Here is a 26,232-nt window from a genome sequence, read left to right as displayed (position 1 = left end):
TTTCACTTCTCCCTGTCCCTGACTTGGTGGGACTCGCAGACAGTGTTTGCCTGCCACATTGCCACAGCAGATTTCCAGAGGGAGGCTGTGTGAATCCGCCGACCGTGGACTCCCGCAGTCTGCTGCGTCTTCCGGCCAGGCCAGTACCTCGCTTCCGAGCTGGGGTGACCTGCTGGTGCTCACACATCAGGATGAGTGGAATTGGTCTGTTTCTCGCTGATGTAATATGATGACAAATAAAGCATTTCTTGGCCCTCCAGAAATGTAGAAAAAAACTACATGCCACAGATATTTGCCAGATTAGACGACAAGGCTAGTCCTAGTTTCAAAACATTGACTGTGTTTGTCCAAATTGGGATTGTGGTAGAAGTGTGTTACTTGTGAGGCAGAATTTCTCTGAAGAGATTTTGTCTGCTCTCATGTTGCGCACAACAGTGGTGGGCGCCGCCCGGAGCCCCTGCGCTTCTGGAGGTCAGTGAGGTTCCCTGTGCTTTCGTGGTCTTCTCGCGGACTGACTGCGCTTTATCAGGGTTTTTCTTTTTCCCTACTACAGTGCATTGACAGCCAACCTGCCAGAAACGCAAGCGTTCATTTCTAGCACTTATTTAGCTGCATTTGTTTTTCTGACAGCCAGCGTGGACAGTGAGGGAGAGAGACAGAAAGGTCTTCCTTTGCCATTGGTTCACCCCGCAATGGCCACTGCAGCTGGCGCACCGTGCTGATCCGAAGCCAGGAGCCAGGTGCTTCTCCTGGTCTCCCATGCGGGAGCAGGGCCCAAGCACTTGGGCCATCCTCCACTGCCTTCCCGGGCCACAGCAGAGAGCTGGCCTGGAAGAGGAGCAACTGGGACAGAATCCAGTGCCTCGACCGGGACTAGAACCCGGTGTGCCGGCGCCGCGAGGCGGAGGATTAGCCTGGCGCCGGCCGTGCAAATTTTTTAAATAGTTTTTTTTTGTTGTTGTTGTTTTGATTTTCATTTTATGTGCAAGGGGGAGAGAAAGAGAGAGATCAATTGATCTTCTATCCACTGTTTCACTCCCCAAATATCTGCGCCAGCTGAGACTGGGTCAGGCAGAAACCAAGAGCCCAGAGCTCCAGTGTGGGTCTCCCACACATGTGGCAGGGCTCCAGTAACATCACCACTGCCTGCTAGGGTGCGCATCAGCAGGAACCTGGATCAGAAATGGAGCAGGACTTAAACCGACGCACTCCATTGTAGGAGGGCGCCGTGCCAAGTGATGGTCTAGCCGCTGTGCAGAATGCCTGCCCCTAAGCACGTATTTTTACCGAGTTTTCCTGTTAAAATCTGTTGATCTGGGTGCAGGCGTTTGCACAGGGGTTAAGACGCAGCTCGGGGTGCTGGCGTGCCGGACTGGAAGGCCCGGGTCCGGGTCTCCGTTCTGCTTGATGCCAGCTTCTTGCTGCTGCGCACTCAGGAAGACAGCAGGTCCTCGGGTCCCTGCCACCCTTGTGGGGAACCCAGATTGGGTTCAGACTCCTTGCTTTGGCCCTGGCTGTTGCATTTGAGGAGTGAGCCAGTGATTGGGAGTTCTCTGTCTCTGTCTCTCTGCCTTCAGATTTTAACACGGCGTTTAAAAGAAATACTGGTTTGTCTTGGTTTTCATTTTAGGTGGGAAGCCAGATGACATCACCGTCCTCCTGTCAATCGTGGCCGAGTACACAGACTGACTCCGAGGGGCTGGCCTCTGCCTTTCCTGCCGTCGTCCAGTGTCCCTGCCGTGTGTGCTGATCCTGCTGGCGGGACTGCGTCTCTTTGCCACTGATCTCCATGGCCAGTGATGTGAGCCTTGTGCCTGTCTTCTTGAGACCGGTCGAGATCTTTGTTGAGAACCACTGCTGTCACTCACCAGCTCACGCCTGCCGGCGGCAGCTGAAGGGAGTTCCGACCTGAAGGTGGGCCTTCTCGTGGAGTTCCCACAGCCTGGTACTTTTACAAAGGCTATTACTTTTCAAAAGCAGCTGAAGTTTTGAAAGTGAGTAATGTTGGTAAAGTGAGTTCAAAATTAGTGTGTTAAAGGGATTTTAAGTCTTACACAGATCGCATTGTAATGATACATTTAGAAAACTTCTACACTGTTTGTGAGAAGTGTCACTGTGTCCTCCGGCCATACTCTGTCCCGATGACTGGCTGTGGCTTTATGTCTCATTGTAAACTCCTATTTTTCAGGAGCTTATAACTCTGCTCTAAAACATTGCTGTGGGTTGTAACATCTTGATCCCAACAGCATTTTTGTTACCGATTGAAAGGAAAATTCATTTTAGTTCTATGGATGCAAATATTTTGTGCTTTTAAAAAGATGCTTACTTGTGTTCCTGTGACTAAAGTTTTGGCAGTTTGTAGATTAGTCCAAACCACAGGCTGATGGCCTGACAGCGAGGGGTGGGGAGGACTCCTCCCGGAAGTTTCATGGAATTACTGCTCCAGACTGTAGAGTTCCTCAGAGCCTCTGCTGAACTTCCTGCCCAGCTGTCTGATAATGTGGGAGTTCCGAGGGCAGTGGGTGAGAATGGCCAGCTGTAACTTTGGCTTTGGTTGGCTTCTGATGGTCGTGCTACCCAGTCTTCCTCAGACCTCTGACTAGGAGTGCGCCAGTCAGCGAGTCCACGTGGCGGCAGCGTGGAAATCCACGAGGAAAACTCCTAGGGAGGATCTGACATTTGCGGTTGCCCGCAGCAGAAGTTTAGGGTTTTCTGAATCGAGCGTAATGTTTACAGTTTCCGAATAGCCATTCTGCAGCGCGTAGTCCCTTACAAAACCACCCCACATCCGGTTTTCCCATGATCTGCAAGCTCAGACTTACTTTAAGGTTTGTGTACACGTTGACTGCTGTAAAGAGATATATTTTTGGGTCAGTTTTTTCCCTTCATTAACTTGGTGGTAGAAAAATATATATATGTAGAAATCCTTAAATTAAAGCCATGTTTTATACATGAGTCAGGTAACGTTGGTGTATAGATGGGAATGCAATGAAACCTGGTGTGAATCTACTGGCAGAGAATTGAAAGTCTTCTCTCTGAAGGAGATGCCGACTCCCTGGTTTATTGCATTCAAACTTATGTTTGAGGTTACCTCAACTTGTTTTAAAAGATTTTGTTTTGTGAATTTGTACTGTATATTTGAGTAACTGTCGAGCTTTTGTTTTATTTAAAATTGTTTAACATGTACCATGTACATGTCATTACTATATTTCAGTGCATCATGCTTGTAACAGGCATTTCATTTATAAGAATGAGTTATTCATTTGTAAGCCGTTCAGTAATTTATCTACTATTCCTAAATTGACGTAATGTTAGGTGTGTATTTTGAATCATCTTTAATTACATGTCAGAATGCCTTAACTACCCTAACTTGACAAAAGAGAATTCTTCGGAGAGGAGAGGGGGGTGGGGCGTGCGGGAGGAGACCGCGTGAGGACAGTCCTCACGCCAGCCGGAAGGGCAGCGCGAGCAGCGGTGCGGGGTTTATTTTGCACATACTGTTTGCAGTCTCGGTGTATTTAAAAAGTAAAGAAAGTTGCATCCAGAAGGGTTTTGCTAGAAGGAACACCTTTAAACTCGGACCGGTGACTTCAGCTTTTTTTAGTAGGTTTTTAATTTTTGGTCAGAGGTACGCAGCCTTATGATCTGGATCTATTTTGCATTAATTTTCCAATGCCTACATTTAATTAGTGGTAAGAGCAGTGTTGGTCAAGTTACTGACTTTGCTCTGCTCTCATTTAACCCATCGAACACAATCTTCCTAAAGCTAGATTGGTGGTTTATACAACTCACTTAATCAGCTACTTTTTAAAGAAATGATTGTTGGAAAACGGCAATGTGGCTTTCTGTTCCAGTGACACTGAGAAAGTGGGACAAGGATTGAGTTGCACGGTGGAATTGACCGTGGACCTGGCCTGTAGATTAGTGACATAGAGTGTTTTCTCTGTTTTATTTCGGCCCCCTGTCCTTTTTGTGTTATGCACTTAATTTTTGACTGCAAGGGATCGGTGGGAGTGCTGCTTACAAGTAACTCTCCTGCTCTCGGTGGCCAGAGGCTATGTGGGACCCACAGAATTTTCCCAGGTCACAGACCCAAGCTTCCACAGCGTGTGACAGAGCTACACCACTTGGCGGCTGTGATTCTGAACTCAGTGTGTGTGTCAATTGTGTTTTTAAGCAAGCAGTGTAAACACACACATTTGCCTCACATAATGGACTTTTATAGCAAAAGAGAAAATCTGGATTTCTAATTTACAAATGGCAAATTATCTATCCCTCTGGATGCACCAAAGACCAGTAAAGTTTATAGCTTTTCCATCTATATTTATAAAGCAATACTGTATTATAAAAAAATCAATATTTTTATCACATGCTTGAAATTTTTATTTTGTTCTGTTTTAAAATGTGCACTCTAAACATATCAGAACCTTATTTCTTCCTATGAACTTAAGCTGCCTGCGCACAAAAACAAAATTTACCAAATGGAGATGAAGTAGAGTCCCTAGGCTCTTAAAAACGGAGAGAAGAAATGAAGGGGAAAACAAGCGATTTGTCCTGATTACTGGACTCACTTGACATGGTTGATGGGTACTCAATCACAAAGAATCCATTCCAGGTGTGCATGTTTGGGGGCTGGGCTCTGTCTAGATTAGAAACTCGGTTTCAAGCCTTGCGTGATGGCAGTGTGCCGTCGCCCGTCAGCGGCCGAGGGACGGAAATCACTCAGTGCCACCAGCCCACCACACCAAGGAACACCGCGGGAGGGGAGAAGTTTGGAGTGGTTTTGGAGACTGTGAACAGGATTGGCTGGAACTGTAAATGTCTGTACTTCTGGATGAGTTCAAGGTTCCTTGACACCTTATACCAGCTATCTTTGGTGGAAGCCACGGCATTCAGTTTCGCTGGAAACTGTATCACATTTTTGCACTTAACAAGTTTTACAGTATCCAAACAAATCTGCTTAGAAAACAAAGCATAAAAAATAAAACAAAGCATAGAAGCAGAAAGTATTTGGATTCAATTTGTAAAAAATATTTGCAAAATTCAACTTCTCAACTCAAAAGAGTGTCCATGTCAACATTTTAACGTAGCAGGTAGTTTGTGGCAAAGATGGCTAAACAATGAAGCCAGTTGGAGTCTGTGTACTAATGAGCTGCTTTTTCTGTTGAGACTATCATTACTTGTCTTACCCAAGAGGCAATTACCTGAATTGGATGTCTGAAATATTATAACTTATGCAGGAATAGTTCTGTAAATACATTTAAATAAACTGTAAAGATATTTAATAAATAATAGTATTTATACTAATCTGTGTACTTCTTTTGGTTTGAACAGTGGCCAAGACACAGGCCTTGCCATCGCGCCCGCTGGTCTCAAGGCCTCCAGGGCTCGTGGTGACTGCACTTCCCAGCTGCTCCCGTCCAGCCTTTCCCACTTGAGCCACTGTGGCTCTTTTCCCCCAGCCCATTTCTTCCATGCATCAGAACGGCTGGGGACCGAATATGAATCACCTGGGCTTTCCAGGATCTGCACCTCTGAAATGGCATAGAGTAAAGCTGCCCCCCAAAAGTGCGGTCTCTGTCAGTTTTGCATTTGGTGTCCAAGCTCTGAAATCCACAGTGCATACGGAACAGGGCCACTGTATCACTGCTGTGCCTTTACCACTTAAACCCACAACTTGATGAGCAAACCAAAAACTTCGTCCTCATTAAGATCCACAGAGGCACTCTGTGGTGCCCGCAAGTTCTCCGTGGAGTCACCTGCATCCGTTAGGGGTGACAGAAATTCAGATTCATCGTAGGAGTAAGCTACAGCGGTCTCCAGCCTACCGTGTGGAAGGGTGTCACTGAAATTACGTGGGCCTCGCCAGTTTCCACATAGAGCTTGGTGAAAGCCCATTTTCATTCACTGAGGAACATCTTGGGATGAACTTGTGTTTTTATTAGATTATTGTGGGTAGCTATGACTCATTACTAAGCTCCAAGAGCCACATTTGTTCTGTTTCAGCCCTCAAGTGTACCGATCCAATCAGCCGCCTTAGGAATTTCGCAGAGTGAAGTACAGTCATTTGCCACTTCCTGACGGTTTGCTGCTTTCACAAAGACTTAACAGTGAGACGTTAGTCTCGGCTGTCGGGTTACAGCTGACTGTAAACAGGTCTGGGGGAGGGAGAGGCACACACCATAGCCTGTTACATAACAGCGTTCTGTAGTCTGTGCAGGTAAGAAGCTGAGACAAAGGACAGACCTCGCCTGGCACTCGCTCTGCTCCGTTCCCAAGCTCTCCTGGCAGGAGGAGGTCGCATGACATGGAAGTATTGGCCTCATTTCCGTCAAATTCACACCAAAACAGCTATAATCCAGAAGCTGTACTTGTGAAATTTATACTTATTAAATAAAAGCTTTCTATAAAGTAAATAAAAACAAAAAATTCACACCGAAGATTTAAAAAAATCACATCTGGTAAGTCAGAACAATTAGGCTGCGATATAAAATTTTATAATACAGAGAAAGACTGCAAAGTGAGGGACTTTTTATTCTTGACATCCCCCTCCCCCCCAGGTTATTTTACTTAAAGTCTCAGACTATAAGGAACAACGTTCAAAAGGAAAACACCACAGCGCCCAAACCTGAATGTTTGCAATCAAATACAGAAGACAGGTGGCCGCTCATCTCACACCTGAGGGCTGCTGGAGGAGGCGTGCTGTGTGAAACTGGCAGAGAAAAGTAGCTCCCGGTGAGGCTTGAACTCTGGGCTTTTTGCCCACACAGAAAGCAGCCACGCCTCCCAGGTAGCATGATGGCTGCAAAGCAAAGCGCGTCCCCTTGACACGTGGCTTTGTGGGGAAGCTTGTACCAGATGCTGTCGTTGATCATCCAGGAAGTCCAGACCAAGGTCTTAGACACTGCAGAGGCGCCCGCGGGCCAGTGACAGCGGGACCAGCTTAGCCTCCATCACTTTAGAATAAGAAGGAACTGCCATTTTCTGTGTCCTCTTCACTGTCGCTGGCTGTCGCCACGTTGTCCAGAGGGTGGCTGATGTGTTCTGGCTGGTCAGAGGAAAGGGCTCCAAAGAACATGCAGGAGAACTGGAAGGGAAGAAGGGACGGCATTGGTGACCGCGGAGTGGAAGTCTGCTGATGGAACGCTGACTTGGCCCTGTCCTCGGCGGTGACGGGTCCTCTCGGGACCCCAGAACCTTCCTGCTGCCCCGCACGTCCTAAAGGGAAGCCCTCCCCTGGCTTGAGAGGCGCAGGGCGGTCAGCCTTCGGCCTGGGCGCAGTGTGTGCCCAGCCAGACAGGAAGCGGAGCTGACCAAGCCGCCTTCCCTCCTGCTGTGACAGAAGCCACCCTTCCAGGCCCCAGCCCTGCCCCTCAACCCCATGCCTCTGTGCTGGATCCGACTGAGCACTTCCCAGGCTCCCCGCGGAGCTGGCTGCACTTGCTGGTGCCTTTTTTCTCATTCTCCTGCTCGGTAGCTCTCTCAGAATGCTTCTGACCCCTGCACCAGAAATGGCCACATCCTTAGGGCCAGTGCCGGTTCTTAGTCTTCCTCCACTGGACACTCACTCCGACACCTCAAGCCTTCCTCCTGCCCCGTGCTCCTGGCCGCTCCCAGCCAGCCTTCAAAGCAGGCTTCCCCAGCCTTGCGCTGGGCCCTGTGGGCTGACACTGCAGTGACGTGGGGTGCTGCCACACCAGATGTCAGGTGCCAGTGCTGGCGTCTTCCCACCAAATGCCGGCAGTTCCCTGTTTGGTCGTACTCGTGTTCCGGAGGTGACGATGTCCCCTCAAAGGGGGCAGCCCTGCCGGTCGCTGCTGGCCTCTGCTCCAGATAGAAAACCCCAACCTGCTGTGAAATCGGGTGTGGTAGGCAGGATAATGGGCCCGAGGATGCCCCGGTCCTAAGCCCCTGACCCTGTGCACATTGTGACTGAGGGAGTAACAGCAGGGTTGAGGTCACAGGTGGAATTCCTGTGCTGATGGCGGCTGTGGGCCCGATGTAACCCCAGAGACCCCAAACCTGTGGAGGGCAGAGTGAACTGACGTGGGGGCCGGAAGTTGCTGACCTGCAGGGTGGAAGCGGACCACAAGCGAGGATGCCGGTGGCCTGGAGACCCTGGAAAGCCAGGAGCGGGTCTCCCCGAGCCTCCTGGGAGGAGCACAGCCCTGCCACCACCCGGAGTTCAGCCCTGCGAGACCCACTTCAAACTTCCGGCCTTCAGAACTGTAAGGTAACTCATGTGGAAGTAGTGTCTGATGCCACAAAAACCTGTGGTAATTAGTCGTGGGAGCAACAGGAAGTGAACTCCAGGGCAGGTTTGTAGCTGCAGGCCGACACTCTTGCCTCTGAATAGTCTTTTTTTAAGTTTCACTTTTTATTTAAGAGGCGGCATGACAGATCTCCCATCTGCTAGTTCACTCCCCAGATGCCTGCAACAGCTTGGGCTGGGCTAAGAAGCTAACAGCCTGGGAGATGATGTGGGTTCCCATGTGCGGGCAGCGACCCAAGTACTGGAGCCATCCCTGCTGCCTTCCAGGGTGAGGGCGCACAGCAGCAGGAAGCTGGATGGGTGCAGGGGCAGGGCTCGAGCCCAGGCTCTGTCCCAGGCAGGTCAGGCCCTGAGGCTGGGAACGACCTCAGCCAAGCACCGCATCCCTTCCTCGCCATCACATGCAGCAGCCTTACGAGCGTGTGTGGTGCCGAGACTAGAAAGCTTGGGTTGCTTGGGCGGTCAGAGCTGGCTTCGGGTAAAGGCCGTTTGCTTCCCGGCCGCTGCCTCCTGCTCTTCGGCCTTTAACTCCCATGTGGCAGGGTGACAGAGCCCTCCTCGTGTCCACGCAACTCAGAATTAGCTGCATGTCCGATACGAGTTAATTAAGAAAAATTAATGTAATAATTTTTAAAAACCATTGTACATCTTGGGGCACTTGGTACAGCCGTTAAGATACTGCCTGCAATGCCCACATCTGGGATCGGAGCAACTGATTTGAGTCCCAGTTCTGCTTCCGATTCCAGCTTCCTGCTGATGCGCACTCTGAGAGGCAGCAGTGGTGGCTCAAGCCCTTGGGCCTCTGCACCCACACAGGAGACCTGGATGGAGTTCTGGGCTCCTGGCTTCAGCCTGGCCCAGCCCAGACTGTTGCAGGCATTTGGGGAGTGAACCGTGGATGGGAGATTTCTCTCTGCGTGTGTCTGTCTCTTCCTCTCTCTCCCTCCCTCTCTCTCTGCCTTTCAAATCTAATAATCCTAATACTAACGTACACATTGTCCTCATTTTGGCGCACTGCAGTGGAAAGACGCACTGTCCTGTAGCACAGCGGGCTTGAAAAGCCGTCCCTAAGCAGCACACGTGCCATACGTTTCCTCTTGAAGAAAAGGCACCTAAAGTTGATTTGATTTTGGAACCTGTGACACCACTGGGGAGATTCTGAAACCTTTCTTAGACTCTCCCTAGCCTCAGAACCAGAACTCGGGCTGCACCATGGGCCGGCGGCATCTGGATGGACACAGGAGGGAAGCACAGGATGGCGGGGCCGGGCACAGCTCACCTTTGCCGCATCTCATTAGTGCTCACCTGCACCTCAGCTGAGACCTGGCTGCGACTTGGCCGCTTGTCACAGTTAGGCTCGTGGTCAGTTTACTGCCAGGCTAAGTTGTAGTCTGCTTGCTCAGTGGGCCTCCAGAAAGGAGGCACGCTTGGGCCAAATGCAGTGGAATACCCCAAAGTTGTTCTGTGCCAGTTACAGTGGAAAGGGGAGAAGAAAGAGACAGCACCCCAGGCCCAGGCTGTGAGGGCAAGGGCAGGACCCCCAGCCAAGCGCAGCGATCCCCAGCCACCGGCCCCCTCCACTGCTACTCAGTGTCACACGGACAGGGGAGCGAGTGGCGAGTGGCGGCGGCATTATGGTGTAAGTCAAGCCATCTCTGCATAAAGAAGACAGTGCGCCTGAAAACCCCGAAAGTGGAGGTGGCGACAAACTAACGGCAACAACAAAATAATCCAGCAAGGCAGCAGGCTGTGAACTCTACACCAGAAAACAAGCGCAGCAGTGGGGGAGGCAGCCACTGCCCAGAGCAGCGGAGATCAGTGAAGGCCTCTTGGAGGAGAACCGGGGGCACTCCTGAGGGGCACAGCGGCCTCACCTGGCCCCGGACACAACGGCAGCACCAGACGGTGCCAGGCTTCCCCAGTTCACAGAAATTCCAACCACTCAGAACTTAATGGAGCCAAAATTGATGTTCAAGTTCAAATTTAATATCTATCTTTAAAAATATCTGGGAAAAAAAATGGACAAAATCCACCAAGGTGGGTGCTGAGGTCACACTCAGCAGGACCAAAGAGCAGAGGGACAGATTGAGCAGGGTAAAGGATTTACCATGAGAAAGGCTCTTGGCTCCTGGCTTCGGCTTGGCTCAGTCCTGGTCATTGTGGCCACTGAGGGAGTGAACCAGCGGATCTCTCTATCTAACTCTGATTTTTAAATAAATAAATCTTAAAAACAAAACAAAACTCCGTGTGCATTCACCTCCTGGACGGCTGTCCTGCTTTTAGGGATTTACCTTGAAGGTGACATGAAGGTCACTCACTGCAGCTGTGTTTGTGATTGCAAAACACTGGGGTGACACATCGAAAGGCCCACACATGGGAGGCTGGCAGACTTAACTACGAAATGCTCCGCTCACCCGTGGAATCCAAGCCACCACTAGGGAGAAGCGACAGCGGTATGGAGCAATTGCCAGTGTAGTCTGTTATGTGCAAAAAGCAAAGCGGAAAGGCCAGTGTTGGGTGCCTGCATCCCGTGTAAGAACTCGTCCAGCTCTGACTTCCAACTCAGCTTGCTGACGCACACCCTGCGAGGCAGCAAATGAAGGCCCAAGTGTGGGGCTGCCCACCACCCATGTTGGAGGTCCAGACTGAGTTTGAGGCTCCTGTGTTGGCCTGTCTCAGCCCTGGGTGTGTGTAGGTATTTGAGGAACAAACAAACCAGCAGACTAAAGATCTGTCTCTCCCATGCTTTCTCTGCCTTTCAAATAAAATGTGGGAAAAAAATGCAAAGTGGGAAACAGCGTTTATAATATAAGAAAGGAAAAATGAGAAATATGCTCCTCCATGCAAAAAGAAACAAGGAAATGGTAAGAAAGTCATGAGATGCATTCTCTTTGAGGGCCGGGCTAGGACAGGAGTGCGCACTGCCTGCACGTGCTGCACACTCCGCACCTGCGCAGTAGTGCTGTGTGTGCACCTGTGCAACACAGGCCCCTTTGTGTAGTTCTGACTCACAGGACGATGTTGAACTCAACAAGGATTTGGGGAGAACCAAACAAGCAAACAGTGCCAACTGAATTACAAATGATGAACATAGCCAGTGAAATACAAGTGGAAAGAAAAGAACTCACCCCAGTAGCTTTGAAAATCAACATGCGAATACACATTTTATGGGTACTTCTACTTCTTCCCCAGGGTATGGAATAACACTTCAGAAGTCTGCATTATAGGGCTGACCAATAAGTAAATAGGATAGTAAGAAATCCAAGTTTCTCATCTTCAGAGAAAGGAGTTGTAAAAAATAAAGGGGGATGGCAGGCATGAACCCTATAGTACTGGATTGCAATTGGACATTATCAGGGCCAACGATGTGGCATGGTAGGCTAAGCCTCTGCCTGTGGCACCAGTATCCCATATGGCACCGGTTCAAGTCCTGGCTGCTCCACTTCCAATCCAGCTCTCTGGTAACGGCCTGGTAAAGCAGTAGAAGATGGCCCAAGTGCTTGGGCCTGTGTACCCACATGAGAGACCCGGAAGAAGCTCCTGGCTTTAGATTGGCTCAGCTACAGCCATTGGGGCCATTTAAGGAATGAACCAGTGGATGGAAGACCTTTCTCTCTGTCTCTCCCTCTCTGTAACGCTACCTCTCAAATAAATAAATAAATCTTAAAAAAAAAAAAAAGAAATTGGACATATCAGTATAAACTCATGGGTTCTAATGGAAGCGTACAAATAGATATAAAAATAGGTTAGTATGCACTGTGTCTGTTGTGTCCACTGATCTCAGTGGACAGATCTGACACATGACAGAAATTAATAATGTCAATGAGGAGTCAAATCCCCAACAGGGGCCCAGATACGACGCACAGGAAGAACCAGCGTTGCTGCTGTGACCTCAGCAAAAGCTCATGCTGTAAATTTAATCACGAGGGGACTTCAGAAAGTCCAAATTCAGGGGCGCTGTACAGTATCAAGGCAAAGACAGACAAAGCAAGACTCAGAGGCTGCTCCCGACTGACGGGATTCTGCTCACCCAGGATGCTGACATTTAAGGAATCTGGGTGGCAGGAAGTAGAAATTTTCTTCTTAATAATGCTTTTTTGGTTAGTTATTTATTTGAGAGGAAGAGACAGAGCCAGATTCTCCATCAGCTGGTTCATTCCCCCAGATGCCTGCAACAGCCAGGGCTGCCCCAGGCTGAATCTGGGAGCCAGCTCACTCCAGGCCTCTTTCATGGTGGCAGGGGCCCAAGGACTTGAGCCGACACAGCTGCCTTCCAGGGTGTGCATTAGCAGAAACGGGGAGTCGGGGCAGAGCCAGGACGCGAGTGCAGGCACGCTGACATGGTGTGTGCATCTGTGTGGCATCTTACCCGAAGCTGAGGCCACCCCCAAAATTCTTTGTACTATTTTGTAACCTTTTTTTTTTTTTTTTTTTTTTTGATGGGCAGAGTAGACAGTAGAGAGAGAGAGACAGAGAGAAAGCTCTTCCTTTACCATTGGTTTACCCCTCAATGGCTGCTGCGGCCAGCGCACCGCGCTGATTCCAAACCAGAAGCCAGGTGCTTCTCCTGGTCTCCCATGCGGGTGCAGGGCCCAAGGACTTGCGCCATCCTCCACTGCCTTCCTGGGCCACAGCAGAGAGCTGGCCTGGAAGATGGGCAACCGGGATAGAATCCGGTGCCCCGACCGGGACTAGAACCCGGTGTGCTGGTGCCGCAGGCTGATGATTAGCCTATTGAGCCGCGGCACCGGCCTACTTTGTAACCTTTTAAAAGTCTGAAGTTAATTTTAAAATGAGAAGTTAACAAATAGTCCAGCACATAAATAAGGCAAGCCACATTATGATACGAATGTCACTAGCATCAAAATGGCTCTCAAGAGAGTGACACGGAACAGTAACTTCTCTGGAGCACTTGACTACGTGCCAGTTAAAAATATTAGCTCAGGGCCGGCACCACGGCTCACTAGGCTAATCCTCTGCCTACGGCGCCGGCACCCCAGGTTCTAGTCCCGGTTGGGGTGCCGGATTCTGTCCCAATTGCTCCTCTTCCAGTCCAGCTCTGCTGTGGCCCGGGAAGGCAGTGGAGGATGGCCTAAGTGCTTGGACCATGCACCCACATGGGAGACCAGAAGGAAGTACCTGGCTCCTGGCTTCAGATTGGCATGGCACGCCAGCTGCAGCGCGCCAGCCGTAGCGGCCATTTTGGGGGTGATCCAATGGAAGGAAGACCTTTCTCTCTGTCTCTCTCTCACTGTCTAACTCTGCCTGTCATAAAAAAATATTAGCTCAATTAATTTTTACAATTCCATTTAATGGGTGTAATTATTATCCTCATTTTACTGATAAGGAAACTGCTAAGTAACTTAGCCAAGTCAACCGAGCTGGTCAGTGGCAAGACAGAGCTTTGACCCGCTGCCTCCCTGTAGCGCCAGTGTTTGGACACAGTCTATGAGCGTACACTGCGGAGAGAACTGGGGGCGGAGAACAGGCCTGAAGGCCAGCCAGAGGCTCAGAGCGGTTCGTGGGGAACCTGACCACTGACTCATCACGTAATTTCAGCTTTGCGAGAGTTTGCCGCAGCAAGGCCATAATTCACTCTTTCCAACACAGCCTTTTTAAACTGCAAGGATGTGGCGGGAACCGTGGAGTAAAGACTGTTCCACTGGTGCTCCTGGAGCGTTCAGGCCTGGCGAGGAAACTGAAGACCGTTAGGGACCTGAAGCAACAGGAAAATGACTGCTTGCTATTGCCTATGGAAAAGTAAGCGCAATGTGTGTGACACAAACATTCGCACAGTTTGTATTCAGAGACAGACTAGACTACAGTATAATCCATTCTGGAAAACAAGTGACCAAAATGTCTTCTAGAACATGCTGTGTTAGAAATTACTGACTAAGCAATTTCACTACTTTGTATTGAAATTGTAAATCAGACTTTTCTCTATTTGAGACTTCACCTCTCCCCTCCCAAAAAATAAGAACTTGGTTTTCAGGATCTTGGGGGTGGGCTGGGGCAGCAAGAGTGCAAAGGAGACAGTTGATAGGAATTCCCGACCTGCACATGGTTGTGTTTCAACCTTTTCTCTTACCTTCCTGAGGTGTGAACAGCCTGGCCCTTCTTCTGTGTCACTGACAATGCTCTCTGGAACTTCACTGATGTCTGCGTTCACCCCTGTCATGACAGGGCTACCACGGTTTTCCAACGTAGAGATGTGTGTACAAGTCACATGGGGATGAAATTTTTCGGTTGCTATTCTTGAGATATTCTCTGAGACCTGGCTGGTTACATTTTTACTGGCCTCGGAGTTTGGCTGTATCAGATCTGACCTGAGGTATTAAAAGGGATTAAATGAATGAACTGTTTACTTATAAACATATTTTTATGTACCTAATGGAGCAACGTGGGGACAAAGATAGTACTGGTTTAGGAAAAATACTGAAATAGCACAGAACTAATTGTTGAAAGTTAAGATGCATGTATACAATCATTTGGAAATTCTCCTGATGATTCAAACCTTTCAGTAAAGTAATCCAGTATGGGTGAGATATCCTGTGATAGGATAACAGGACCAAGTTGGGAAAAAAGTTAAATAAATTACTATACATCTAAGTGATAAAATTTTATTCAGTCCTTAAAAATCATGTTTTCATGTCATAATCAGTGATATTTGGAACATGTCCATGATATATTTTATGATGAAAAGACAGGATATAAAATTACATGTAGTATATAATCCCAATCTTTTGTTTTAATTTGAGAGGGAGAAAGACAGAGACAAATAGACAGGCAAATGGACAGACAGAGCGCCAATCCACTGGTTCACTTCCAAAATGCCTGCAGTGGCTGGGGTTGGGCTGAACTGGACTAAGGTGGGGCCAGGACCCCCACATAAGTGGCAAAACCCAATTTCTTGAGCAATCACTGCTGCTGCCCAGAGTCTGCATTGACAGCTGGGAGCAAGAGCTGGGGCCAGGCCTCAGTCCCTTGGTACTCTGCTATGAGACCCGGACATCTTAACCATTAGGCTGAACACCTGCCTCCCAATCTTGTTTCAAAATACAAGTACAGGGGCTGGTGCTGTAGCATAGCGGGTAAAGCCACCGCCTGCAGTGTCAGCATCCCATATGGGTACCAGTTCGTCCCGGCTGCTCCACTTCCAATCCAGCTCTGCTATGGCCTGGGAAAGCAGAGCAGGATGGCCTAAGTGCTTGGAACCCTGCACCAACATCGGAGACCCAGAGGAAGCTCCTGACTCCTGGCTTCAGATCAGCACAGCTCCAGCTGTTGTGGCCATCTGGGGAATGAACCAGCGGATGGAAGACCTCTCTCTCTCTCTGCCTCTGCCTCTCTGTAACTCTGACTTTGAAATAAATAAATAAATCTTTTTAAAAAATGCAGGTACGTGCAAAATAAAAAGTCTGAAAGTCACAGTGAGCCAAAATGTTCACAGAAGCCATCTCTAGGTGGGATAGTTATTAGGTGAGTTTTATTTTCTTTTTTGTACTTTTCCATATTTTCCAAATTTCTCACTTTAACTTTGTGTTACTTTTTTTTTCAAAAGATTTATTTTATTTATTTGAAAGAGTCTACAGAAAGGTAGAGACGGAGAGGTCTTCCATCCACTGGTTCACTCCCCAAATGGCTGCAACGGCCAGAGCTGAGCTGATCCGAAGCCAGGAGACAGGAGCTTCTTTTGGGTCTCCCACGTGGGTGCAGGGGCCCAAGGACTTGGGCCATCCTCCACTGCCTTCCCAGGAGCATTATCAGGGAGCTGGATTGGAAGTAGAGCACCTGGATCTCAAACCAGCTCCCATAAGGGATGCTGGCACTGCAGGCAGGGTTTTAACCAGCTGTGCCACAGTACTGGCCCCCTTTCTAATACTTTACAGTGAAGCAACTCTTTCCCCCAAAAGGAACTTTTAAGAAAAAATAAGAAAGAAAAACATTGGTTGTCCCAATATCCCTGCATCTGAGAGAGTTTGAAGTAGTAAATACAGGCCCAGTGAAATTGAACTCTGTATCACTCCAAAGATGGAGAAAACTCAGCTAAAAATTGGAAATGAGTCTTTGCACAGTAACAGAGGTACAGCAGACCCCCCTGGAAGATCCTGTTTGGAAGAGGAAACGCAGACATTCGCCGCAGGATCAGCGAGCGCTCCATGCTCCAGTTAGGTGTCACTGAAGCTCCAGATTCAGTCACATTTCCTGGCTTCAACACTTCCCTACTCTATTGTTTCCGAATGCTACTGGATCGTCTCAGGAGCATACGGCAGTGGTTTGGCCCAGCCAATAAGGAAATGAAAACATGGCCTTACCTGCCTCCTGTCTGTGAAAGACACAGTGATGACTGTGGCGAAGATGCCCTGCTAGGACCATCATCCAATGTAGCCATAATAAAGTTCGCTTCCAATAACATATCATCGAGACTTAAAGCCATGGGTCTGAAAAGACGTCAGAGCAAAAATGACACTCATTTTCTGACGGAGATTAGGAACACATTAGAAAATTATATTTTAGGGGCCGGCATTGTGGCATAGCTGGTTAAGTTTCCACCTGTGACGCCAGCATCCCATATGGGCACTGGTTTGAGTCCTGGCTGCTCACTTCCATCCAGCTCCCTGCTAATGTGCCTGGGAAAGCAGCAGAGGATGGCCCAACTCCTTGGGCCCCTGTACCCACATGGGAGACCCAGAAGAAGGTACGCTTCTGGTTTCAGCATGGCCCAGCGTCAGCCATGGTGGCCATTGGGGAGTGAACCAGTGGATGAAAGATCTCTTTCTTTGTCTATCTTTCCTCTTCTCTCTGAAACTCTGCCTTTCAAAAAATATATATTTTGTTCTGAAGTAAAAAAATGCACAATTAAATATCAATTTTGTGTTTTCACAAATTAACAGTCCTAAGAGCTGAATGGACCTATGGAAATCACAAATCTCATAAAACACATCTTAACCTAACCTCGTTTGACATTTCAGTTCTGAATTATGTATGGTTTCATAGAGATTTAACTTGTTTACACTGTATAAATATATTCTTGAAGATTTATTGATTTGAAAGGCAGAGTTACAGAGGGAGAGAGGAGAGAGAGAGAGAGATCTCTCTGCTGGTTCAATCCCCAAATGGCCGTAACAACTGGGTCTGGGCCAGGCTGAAGTCAGGAGCCAGGAGCTTCTGGGTCTCCCATGTGGCTGCAGAGGCCCAAGCACTTGAGCCATCTTCTGCTGCTTTCCCAGGTGCATTAGCAGGGAGCTGGATCAGAAGTGGAGCAGGGGCCAGTGCAGTGGTGCAGCACGTTAACGCCCTGGCCTAAGGCCCCAGCATCCCATGTGGGCACTGGTTCGAGACTCAGCTGCTCCACTTCCAATCCAGCTCTCTGCTATGGCCTGGGAAAGCAGTGGAAGATGGCCCAAGTCCTTGGGCCTCTGCACCCACATGGGAGGCCCAGAGGAGGCTCCTGGCTCCTGGCTTCGGATCTGTGTAGCTCCAGCCATTGCAGCCAATTGGGGAGTGAGCCATCAGATGGAAGACCTCTCTCTCTCTCTACCTCTCCTCTCTCTGTGTAACTCTGACTTTCAACTAAATAAATAGATAAATCTTCCAAAAAAAAGAAGAAGTGGAGCAGCCAGGTGCTGATATGGGATGCCAGCACTGCAGGCAGCAGCTTAACCCACTGCAACACAGCACCAGCCCCAATATGGCTCTAATTAAGCAATTTATCAGCACTGTGTTTAATTTATAAATGTTTCACTCTGGCCGGCGCCTTGGCTCACTGGGCTAAAACTCCACCTGCGACTGGCACTCCGGGTTCTAGTCCCAGTTGGGGCACCGGATTCTGTCCCGGTTGCCCCTCTTCCAGTCCAGCTCTTTGCTGTGGCCTGGGAGTGCAGTGGAGGATGGCCCAAGTCCTTGGGCCACTGCACCCGCGTGGGAGACCAGGAGGAAGCACCTGGCTCTTGGCTTCAGATCGGCACAGCGCGCCAGCCATAGCGGCCATTTGGGGGGTGAACCAGCGGAAGGAAGACCTCTCTCTCTCTCTCTCTCTCTCTCTCTCTCTCACTGTCTGACTCTGCCTGTCAATTAAAAAAAAAAAAAACACTCTCTTAATGGCTTCTTTCAAAACTTTATAGTTTGCTCAGTGTTGCTAATAAAATCAAGCAATTCCTGAGGTGTGAATTAATTTCACAGTGACCCACGGGGTTTATTACTGATATATAAAGAAAGAAAAGAAACAAATTTGGAAAAGTTTCCAAGGACCTACTTCCCAGGAAAATCAAAATGAATGGATATAGGAGCATGTGTAGCTTCTGAAAATATCAGCATCCCCTGGGGGAAAAAAAGAAAAAAAACCTTTAAGTCTTTATTTAAAAAAAGTGAAAATTTGGATTTTCATTTGACACAATTACTTGTTTACCTTCAGTTCTTTGATGCAAAATGTTATTTCCGTATCCACTCCAATCTGAAAGAAGTCAAACTCATCTGGGCCAACAAACATCTCACTGTACACAGAATTGGTCAAGTCTGTTTCATAATATAGGCAAATAAAGACAAAATTTAGTTACCAAAGTATTTACTTAATGTTTAGTACAAAAAGTACACGTAAATGAGGGGGGTGTCAATAAAGCTACAAATTCTTTTAATAGTACTTCATTGACAGGTGGGGTCTATGTCTGTCTGTCAATGTCCTTATATGTTGGTGAGCGCTGGACTGCTCTGACCAAAGGGCCTGCCAGAGTGGCCTGGCACCTGATTCTGGGCCCGGCCGTCAGAGATAGGCAGCCTCTACTTCCTGTCTTCTGCAGCACCTGCTGCTGTCACTCAGTCCTGTGGGGCCAGGTTACAGAGGTCACCTGTGGTCAACAGTCCCACTGAGCTGCTCACACCAACCAGGAGCCATATGAGCCATCTCCACATCTGCAGCTCAGTTCAGCCCCAGCCTGTGCTGAACCACAAGTGCATGAGAGACCCCAAGGGAGAGCTGCCCAGCTGAGTCCCACTGACCCACAGAAGCATGGGAGATCACTGTAAGTAGTATCTTAAGCCACAGCATTTTGAAGTGGCTTGTTATAAGCAATAAATGACCACAATACCATAATAGACAATGTATTGTAAAGGGAACTATAATATATGAATATTTTCTGTATTAATATTTTATTTAATTCATTACATGCAATTTTACTTCAAAAATATTAACAAAAAAGGTGATTAACAGATAAATTAGATATATCAATCTAAATTACAAAACATAGCTTAGGGGCCGGTGCTGTGGCATAGCGGGTAAAGCCACCGCCTGTGGTGCCAGCATCCCATATGGGCGTCATTTCGAGTCCCAGCTGCTCCACTTCTGATCCAGCTCTCTGCTACGGCCTAAGAAAGCAGTAGAAGATGGCCCAAGTCCTTGAGCCCCTGCACCCACGAGCTCTGGCTCTGGCCATTGTGTTCATTTGGGGAGTGAATCAGTGGATGGAAGAACTCTCTCTCTCTCTCTCTCTCTCTCTCTCTCTCTCTCTCTCTCTCTTTGGCTCTACCTCTTTCTGTAACTCTTTCAAATAAAGAAAATAATAATAATAAAATAGCTTACAAAGGGAGTTTAACTGAGATATAATTCACACATTTACCTTTTCTTAAAAAAAAGATTATTTATTTGAAAGAGATACAAGAGGTGGGGGGGACAGAGAAAGAAAGATCTTCCATCACTGGTTCACTTCCCAGATGGCCTCAATGGCCAGGATTGTTCCAGGCCCAAGCCAAGGGCCAGGAACTTCATCTGGGTCTGCCATGTACTTGGGCCATCTTGTGCTGATTTTCCAGGCCATCAGCAGGAAGCTGGATCAGAAGTGGGGCAGCTGAGGCATGAATCAGTGCCCACATGGGATGTCGGCATCATGGGCAGTGGCTTTACCTGCTAGGCCACAACTCTGGCCCCAACATTCACCATTTTAAAGTGATAATTCAGTGACTTTTAGTATACTCCAAAGGTGATGCATCCATCACTACTATCTAATTCCAGAACATTTTCATCATCTCTGAAAGAAACCCCACACCTGTTAGCAGTTACTCGCCTTTCTGCTCTCTTCCCAGGCCCTGGCAACCACTCCTCTCCTCTCTGTCCCTGTGGGTTTACCTCTTCTAGTATTTCCTATAAACAGATTGTGCATTACGTGGTCTTTCTGCCGGCTTCTGTAACTTGGCATGTCTTCTAGGTTCAGTGACATGTAGCAATACTTCATTCTTCTTCGTGGCTGAATGATATTCCATTGTGTGAGCAGACTGCATTTTGTTTATTCATTCACCATGAATGGATGGCATTTGGCTTTCCACTCTGTGACTGTTGTCAACAATGCTGCTGTGAAGATTCATGTGGACTGTGAGGGAGAAGCTCCTTAGTAAACATGGCAGAAGAACGACTGCTACTTTGACGGGCATACATAAAAACTGCACATACGAGGGTGCTTGAGAAAGTTTGTGTAAAATGAAATTAAAAGATAAGTTTATTTGGGCCGGCGCCGTGGCTCAACAGGCTAATCCTCCGCCTTGCGGCGCCGGCACACCGGGTTCTAGTCCCGGTCGGGGCACCGGATTCTGTTCCAGTTGCCCCTCTTCCAGCCCAGCTCTCTGCTGTGGCCAGGGAGTGCAGTGGAGGATGGCCCAAGTGCTTGGGCCCTGCACCCCATGGGAGACCAGGAGAAGCACCTGGCTCCTGCCATCGGATCAGCGCGGTGCGCTGGCCGCAGCGCGCCGGCTGCGGCGGCCATTGGAGGGTGAACCAACGGCAAAGAAAGACCTTTCTCTCTGTCTCTCTCTCTCACTGTCCACTCTGCCTGTCAAAAATAAAAAAAAAAAAAATTTAAAAAAAATTTTAAAAAAGATAAGTTTATTTGGGGCAAAAAACCTTGAAATCCATGCTTATAAAAGGTCTTCAAAAAGTCTGTGAAATGCATTCAGCCTACTGGTTAAGATGCTGACATCCTACATGGGAGTACCTGGGTTCACTCCCCAGCTCTGGCTCCTGATTCCAGCTTCCTGTTAATGCAACCCTGGGAGGCAGCAGTGGTGGCTCAAGCACCTGGGTTCCTACCCCCAGCAGGGGAGACCTGGATTTCCTGGTTCCCGGCTTCAACCTCACCCAGTATCAGCTTTGAGGACATTTAGAGAGTGAAGAGCAGGTAGGTGCTCTGTCTCGGTCTCTCTGTTTTTCAAATAAATAATAAATAAATAATAAAGAAAGAAATAATTTTAAATGGATGTATTTCAAACATTTTTGCATCAAATAGATACCTTTGAACTTGATTTTCCATGAACTTTTTAAAATACTCTCATAATTATGGGGTACTATGTAAATGTCACTATATTAGACTTTTCTCAACAACTATTGTCAGATCAAACCCTGATATTTGAAACTTAACATGTACATTCCAAGATAATCAAAGGAATAGTTATTATGCCCTTAATTACATATTATTTTATGATTTAAAAAATGAATGAGGTACCAAAATCATCAAAAGAAAAACAAGTAAGTATGATTCCATCAAAATTAAAAACTCTGGGGCTGGCACGGTGGCACAGCATGTTAAGCCTCCGTCTGCGATGCCAGCATCCCATATGGGCACCATTTCAAGTCCCAGCTCCTCTACTTCCCATCCAGCTCCCTGCTAATGGCCTGGGAAAAGCAGTGGAAGATGCCCCCAAGTACTTGGGCCCCTGCCCCGACGTGGGAGACTAGGATCAAGCTCCAGGCTTCTGGCTTTGGACAAGCCCAGCTTTGGCAGTTGCAGTCAATTGAGGAGTGAACCAGCAGATGGAGGATCTCTCTCTCTCTCTCTCCTCATCACTCTAACTCTGCCTTTCAAATATGAATAAAAATAAATTTTAAAAAATTTAAAACTTTGTGCTTCAAAGGACATGATCAAGAAAATAAAAACAGCCCACAGAATAGGAGAAAACATTTGTAAGTCATGTGTCTGATAGGGGCTAATGTCAGGACACTCAGAAGACAAATAACCAGTGGGGTCTGGAATAGCTCAGAGTTCTTTCCTACTCCAAGAGAGATGGAGAAAGGAGACAGAGACCCACCTCAACAGAGACGGGTTGCTTTATTGAAGCAAAGAGGTGGCGAAGTCTCCAAAAAGACTGCACACAGGGTGTGCTGAGAGCTGGGTTTTTATCTGGTTAAGGAGGGAATTTGCCCCTACTGGGGGTGGGAGGGAGGTAGAAAGCAGCTGGCGGGAGAGCAGGGGCTCTTTGAAGCCTCTGGGAACTTTCCTCTTATCCATGCATCTTCTCTGTTTTGCCAGTTGCTTTGCAAGGAGTCTGGAAGGCTCTGGTTTGGCACCAAGGGTCTCAGCTAAAGGGAGGAAACCGGTTGGGGGGAGGTGAGGGGAAGGGTCAAGGAAGGGGCAATGTGCTCTTTATACCCTAAGTGAGAAATGGGTAAGGGATTTGAATAGACAGTTCTGCAAAGAAGACACACAAATAACCAATGAATACAAGAAAAGGCGCTCCACATCATTATCACTGGGAAAAGCCAAGTCAGACCTACAATGAGACACCACTTCACACCCACTCTCACGGCAACAGTCCAAAAGACAGACAATAACAAGATTGTTGAGGACGTGGAGAAATCTAAACCCTCACATTCTGGCAGCAGGAGTGTAGAGCAGTGTAGCTGCCTTGGAAAACAGTCTGGCACTTTTTCAAGTTCTCAACAGAATTACCACATGACCTAGCAATTGTATTCCTGGGTACTAGTAAGTAAAAACGTGCATCCACACAAAAGTGTGTATGTGGATGCTCAGCCACATTAATTAGAAACACCAAAAAGCAAAACAGACAAAATGCCCAGCAAATGAGGTAAAGACAGATAAATCAAATGTGGCATATCCATACAAGGAATAATTCAGCAATAAAAAGAAAGTACAGATACATACTACAGCATGGAACAACCTTGAAAACATCAGTGAAAGAAGCCAGACACAAAGGGACATTTCACATATGCAACTTCATATTTATATGAAATGTACCATAGCAGGCAGATCCTTAGACACAGAACACAGATCAGTGATGGCCAGGGGTTGGGGGATGGGAGGAAATGAGAAGTGACTGCTAATGGGCACGGGTATTCTGTGGAGGGATGATTACTTACTCTGAAATTGATCATGATGATTGCACAAGGTCTGTGAATACACTAAAGATCACTGAATTATCTATTTTCTGTTTTTGAGATTTTTTATTTATTTATTTATTTTGACAGGCAGGCAGAATGGACAGTGAGAGAGAGACAGAAAAAAATGTCTTCCTTTTTGCCGTTGGTTCACCCTCCAATGGCCGCCACAGCTGGCGCGCTGCAGCCAGCGCACCACGCTGATCCGCAGGCAGGAGCCAGGTGCTTCTCCTGGTTTCCCATGGGGTGCAGGGCCCAAGCACTTGGGCCATCCTCCACTGCACTCCCTGGCCACAGCAGAGAGCTGGCCTGGAAGAGGGGCAACCAGGACAGAATCCGGCGCTCCGACCGGGACTAGAACCCGAGGTGCCGGCGCTGCTAGGTGGAGGATTAGCCTGTTGAGCCACGGCACTGGCCTCTGTTTTTGAGATTTAAAAGTATTTGTTAGAATCTGAATTATCTACTTTCAATGGATGAATTGCATGCTCTGTGAATTATAGCTCATAAAGCTGTTTTTGAAAAAGAATGGTGAATTTGAGGGGCAGGGGGAAACAGAATGTTTTTCTCTCAGACTGCATCCCATTTCCTTCTACCCCCTCAATATCTGTATACTATTTTTAATTATCTTTGTTCAAATGAGAAATTCAATATAATATTTGTACATCCCTCTTGAACTCCCCAGCAATTTAGGGTCTGCTCCAAGTCCACATAAATCAAACTAAAATACCAGAGTTCTTATCTAAATTTATCTGAAGTAAATAAAATTTCTAATGAGAAAGGCAAAAATACAATTTTGATTCACATATATTCTTTGTGTTCTTTTTCATTACAAGATAGTACAGATATAAATATATAGTAAAGATATATAAATATATATAAAGATATATAGTAAAAATACTGAAGATATAGTAACTAAAATATCATATAGGAGTACTTTGTGACACTAGACTCTTGAATGACAATTACATCTATGGGTAAGACTCACTTAGGAAACCAAACTTTAATTTCTTTTTTATTTTTATTTTTTGACAGGTAGAGTTAGTGAGAGAAAGAGACAGAGAGAAAGGTCTTCCTTCCGCTGGTTCACCTCCCAAATGGCCTCCACGGCTGGTGCGCTGCGCCGATCCGAAGCCAGGAGCCAGGTGCTTCCTCCTGGTCTCCCATGCGGGTGCAGGGCCCAAGGACTTGGGTCATCCTCCACTGCCTTCCCAGGTTACAGCAGAGAGCTGGCCTGGAAAAGGAGCAACTGGGACAAAATCCAGCGCCCCAACCGGGACTAGAATCTGGAGTGCCGGCGCTGCAGGCAGAGGATTAGCCTAGTGAGCCGCGGCGCCGGCCACCAAATTTTATTTTCAATCCTTCAGCTGAGCAAATTTTTACTGAAAAAGTCTTATTTTCTCACCTGTGTCTGTTAGTGCTAACCAGCAACAAGTTATCAGTATTTCCTTATAGCTATGGACTGATTTCTATTATAATTTATTGTTTATTCCAAGGCATCTATTCTTCTTTGTTGCTGTTGTGTGTTTTTTCCTATCATTATGTCCTCTAACTGAATATTGGTTGTGTATATGAAAATTATTTGGGGCAGGTACTGTGACACAGCAGGATTAAATCACCACTTGAGATGCCCACATCTCATGTCAGAGTGCCAGTTCGCATCTCAGCTCCTCTGCTTCCAGTCCAACTTTCTGCTGATGCATCCTGGGAGGCAGCAGAGAAAGGCTCAAGTACTCGGGTCCCTGCCACACATGTGGGAGACCCGGATAGAGTTCCAGGCTCCTAGCTTTGGCCTACTCCAGCCCTGGCTGTTTGCAGGCATTTTAGGAGTGAACCAGTGGATGGAAAACACTTAACTCACTCACTCTCTCTCTCTCTTTCTCCCTCTCCCTCTCCCTCCCCCCCTTCCTCTCCCTCTCCCCACTTCCCTTTCAAATAACTAAAAATAAACATTTTTAAAAACTTATTTGATTTTTTCATATTTGTGTTATATTCTGCTACCTTATTGAATTGTTATATTGTTTGAGTTAGTTTTAGCTTTGATTCTCTAGGCTTTTCCAAGCACACTATCCTGTCATTTGTACATGGAAATAGTGGTACTTTTTTTTTTTTTTTTTACAGGCAGAGTGGACAGTGAGAGAGAGAGACAGAGAGAAAGGTCTTCCTTTTGCCGTTGGTTCACCCTCCAATGGCCGCCGCGGTAGGCGCGCTGCGGCCGGCGCACCACGCTGATCCGATGGCAGGAGCCAGGTGCTTTTCCTGGTCTCCCATGGGGTGCAGGGCCCAAGCACTTGGGCCATCCTCCACTGCACTCCCTGGCCACAGCAGAGAGCTGGCCTGGAAGAGGGGCAACCGGGACAGGATCGGTGCCCCGACCGGGACTAGAACCTGGTGTGCCGGCGCCGCAAGGTGGAGGATTAGCCTAGTGAGCCGCGGCGCCGGCGTGGTACTTTTTCTTTAGTGCCTCTAATCAACTCCTTGTATCTAATTACACTGACTGACAACTCTAATACAATGTTAAACAGTAATGGAGGTAACATCGGTCCTCACTTTGTTTCTGACCATAGTGGAAATGACACTAGTGTTTATCTATTATGTAAGATACTGGCTTTAAATATATTGAAATACCTGTATTTGATCATGTTAATAAAATGCCCACCAGGCCGGCGCCGCGGCTCACTAGGCTAATCCTCCGCCTTGCGGCACCGGCACACCGGGTTCTAGTCCCGGTCGGGGCACTGATCCTGTCCCGGCTGCCCCTCTTCCAGGCCAGCTCTCTGCTGTGGCCAGGGAGTGCAGTGGAGGATGG

General features: G+C 47.7%; 2 protein-coding genes across 6 annotated transcripts in view; one reads left to right on the top strand and one right to left on the bottom strand.

Moving 5' to 3' along the window:
* Window positions 1-5,301, top strand: part of PPTC7 (protein phosphatase targeting COQ7) — a 60,981-nt gene extending 55,680 nt beyond the window's left edge. Inside the window, exon 6 of the mRNA XM_062182259.1 lies at window positions 1,631-5,301. Within this exon, the coding sequence (XP_062038243.1) occupies window positions 1,631-1,689 (59 nt within the window). The 3' untranslated portion in view covers window positions 1,690-5,301. The remainder of the gene's footprint in view (window positions 1-1,630) is intronic.
* Window positions 5,302-6,471: 1,170 nt separating this feature from the next.
* RAD9B (RAD9 checkpoint clamp component B) overlaps window positions 6,472-26,232 on the bottom strand; it is a 44,312-nt gene continuing 24,551 nt past the window's right edge. For 3 of the 5 annotated variants that reach the window (XM_062182529.1, XM_062182532.1, XM_062182530.1), the window contains 5 exons: window positions 18,681-18,787; window positions 18,528-18,592; window positions 16,588-16,713; window positions 14,361-14,598; window positions 6,472-7,087 (listed from right to left, as the gene is read on the bottom strand). In XM_062182529.1, the coding sequence (XP_062038513.1) occupies window positions 6,959-7,087; window positions 14,361-14,598; window positions 16,588-16,713; window positions 18,528-18,592; window positions 18,681-18,787 (665 nt within the window). In that variant the 3' untranslated portion in view covers window positions 6,472-6,958. Of the gene's footprint in view, window positions 7,088-14,360; window positions 14,599-16,587; window positions 16,714-18,527; window positions 18,593-18,680; window positions 18,788-20,390; window positions 20,709-26,232 lie in introns of those variants that run through there. The other 2 variants (XM_062182531.1, XM_062182528.1) reach the window with 2 other exon arrangements.

This window comes from Lepus europaeus, chromosome 23, assembly GCF_033115175.1.
Source record: "Lepus europaeus isolate LE1 chromosome 23, mLepTim1.pri, whole genome shotgun sequence".
Lineage (NCBI taxonomy): Eukaryota > Metazoa > Chordata > Mammalia > Lagomorpha > Leporidae > Lepus > Lepus europaeus.
Note: the sequence above shows the minus strand (reverse complement) of the source record. Positions and strands in the feature narration are given on the sequence as shown.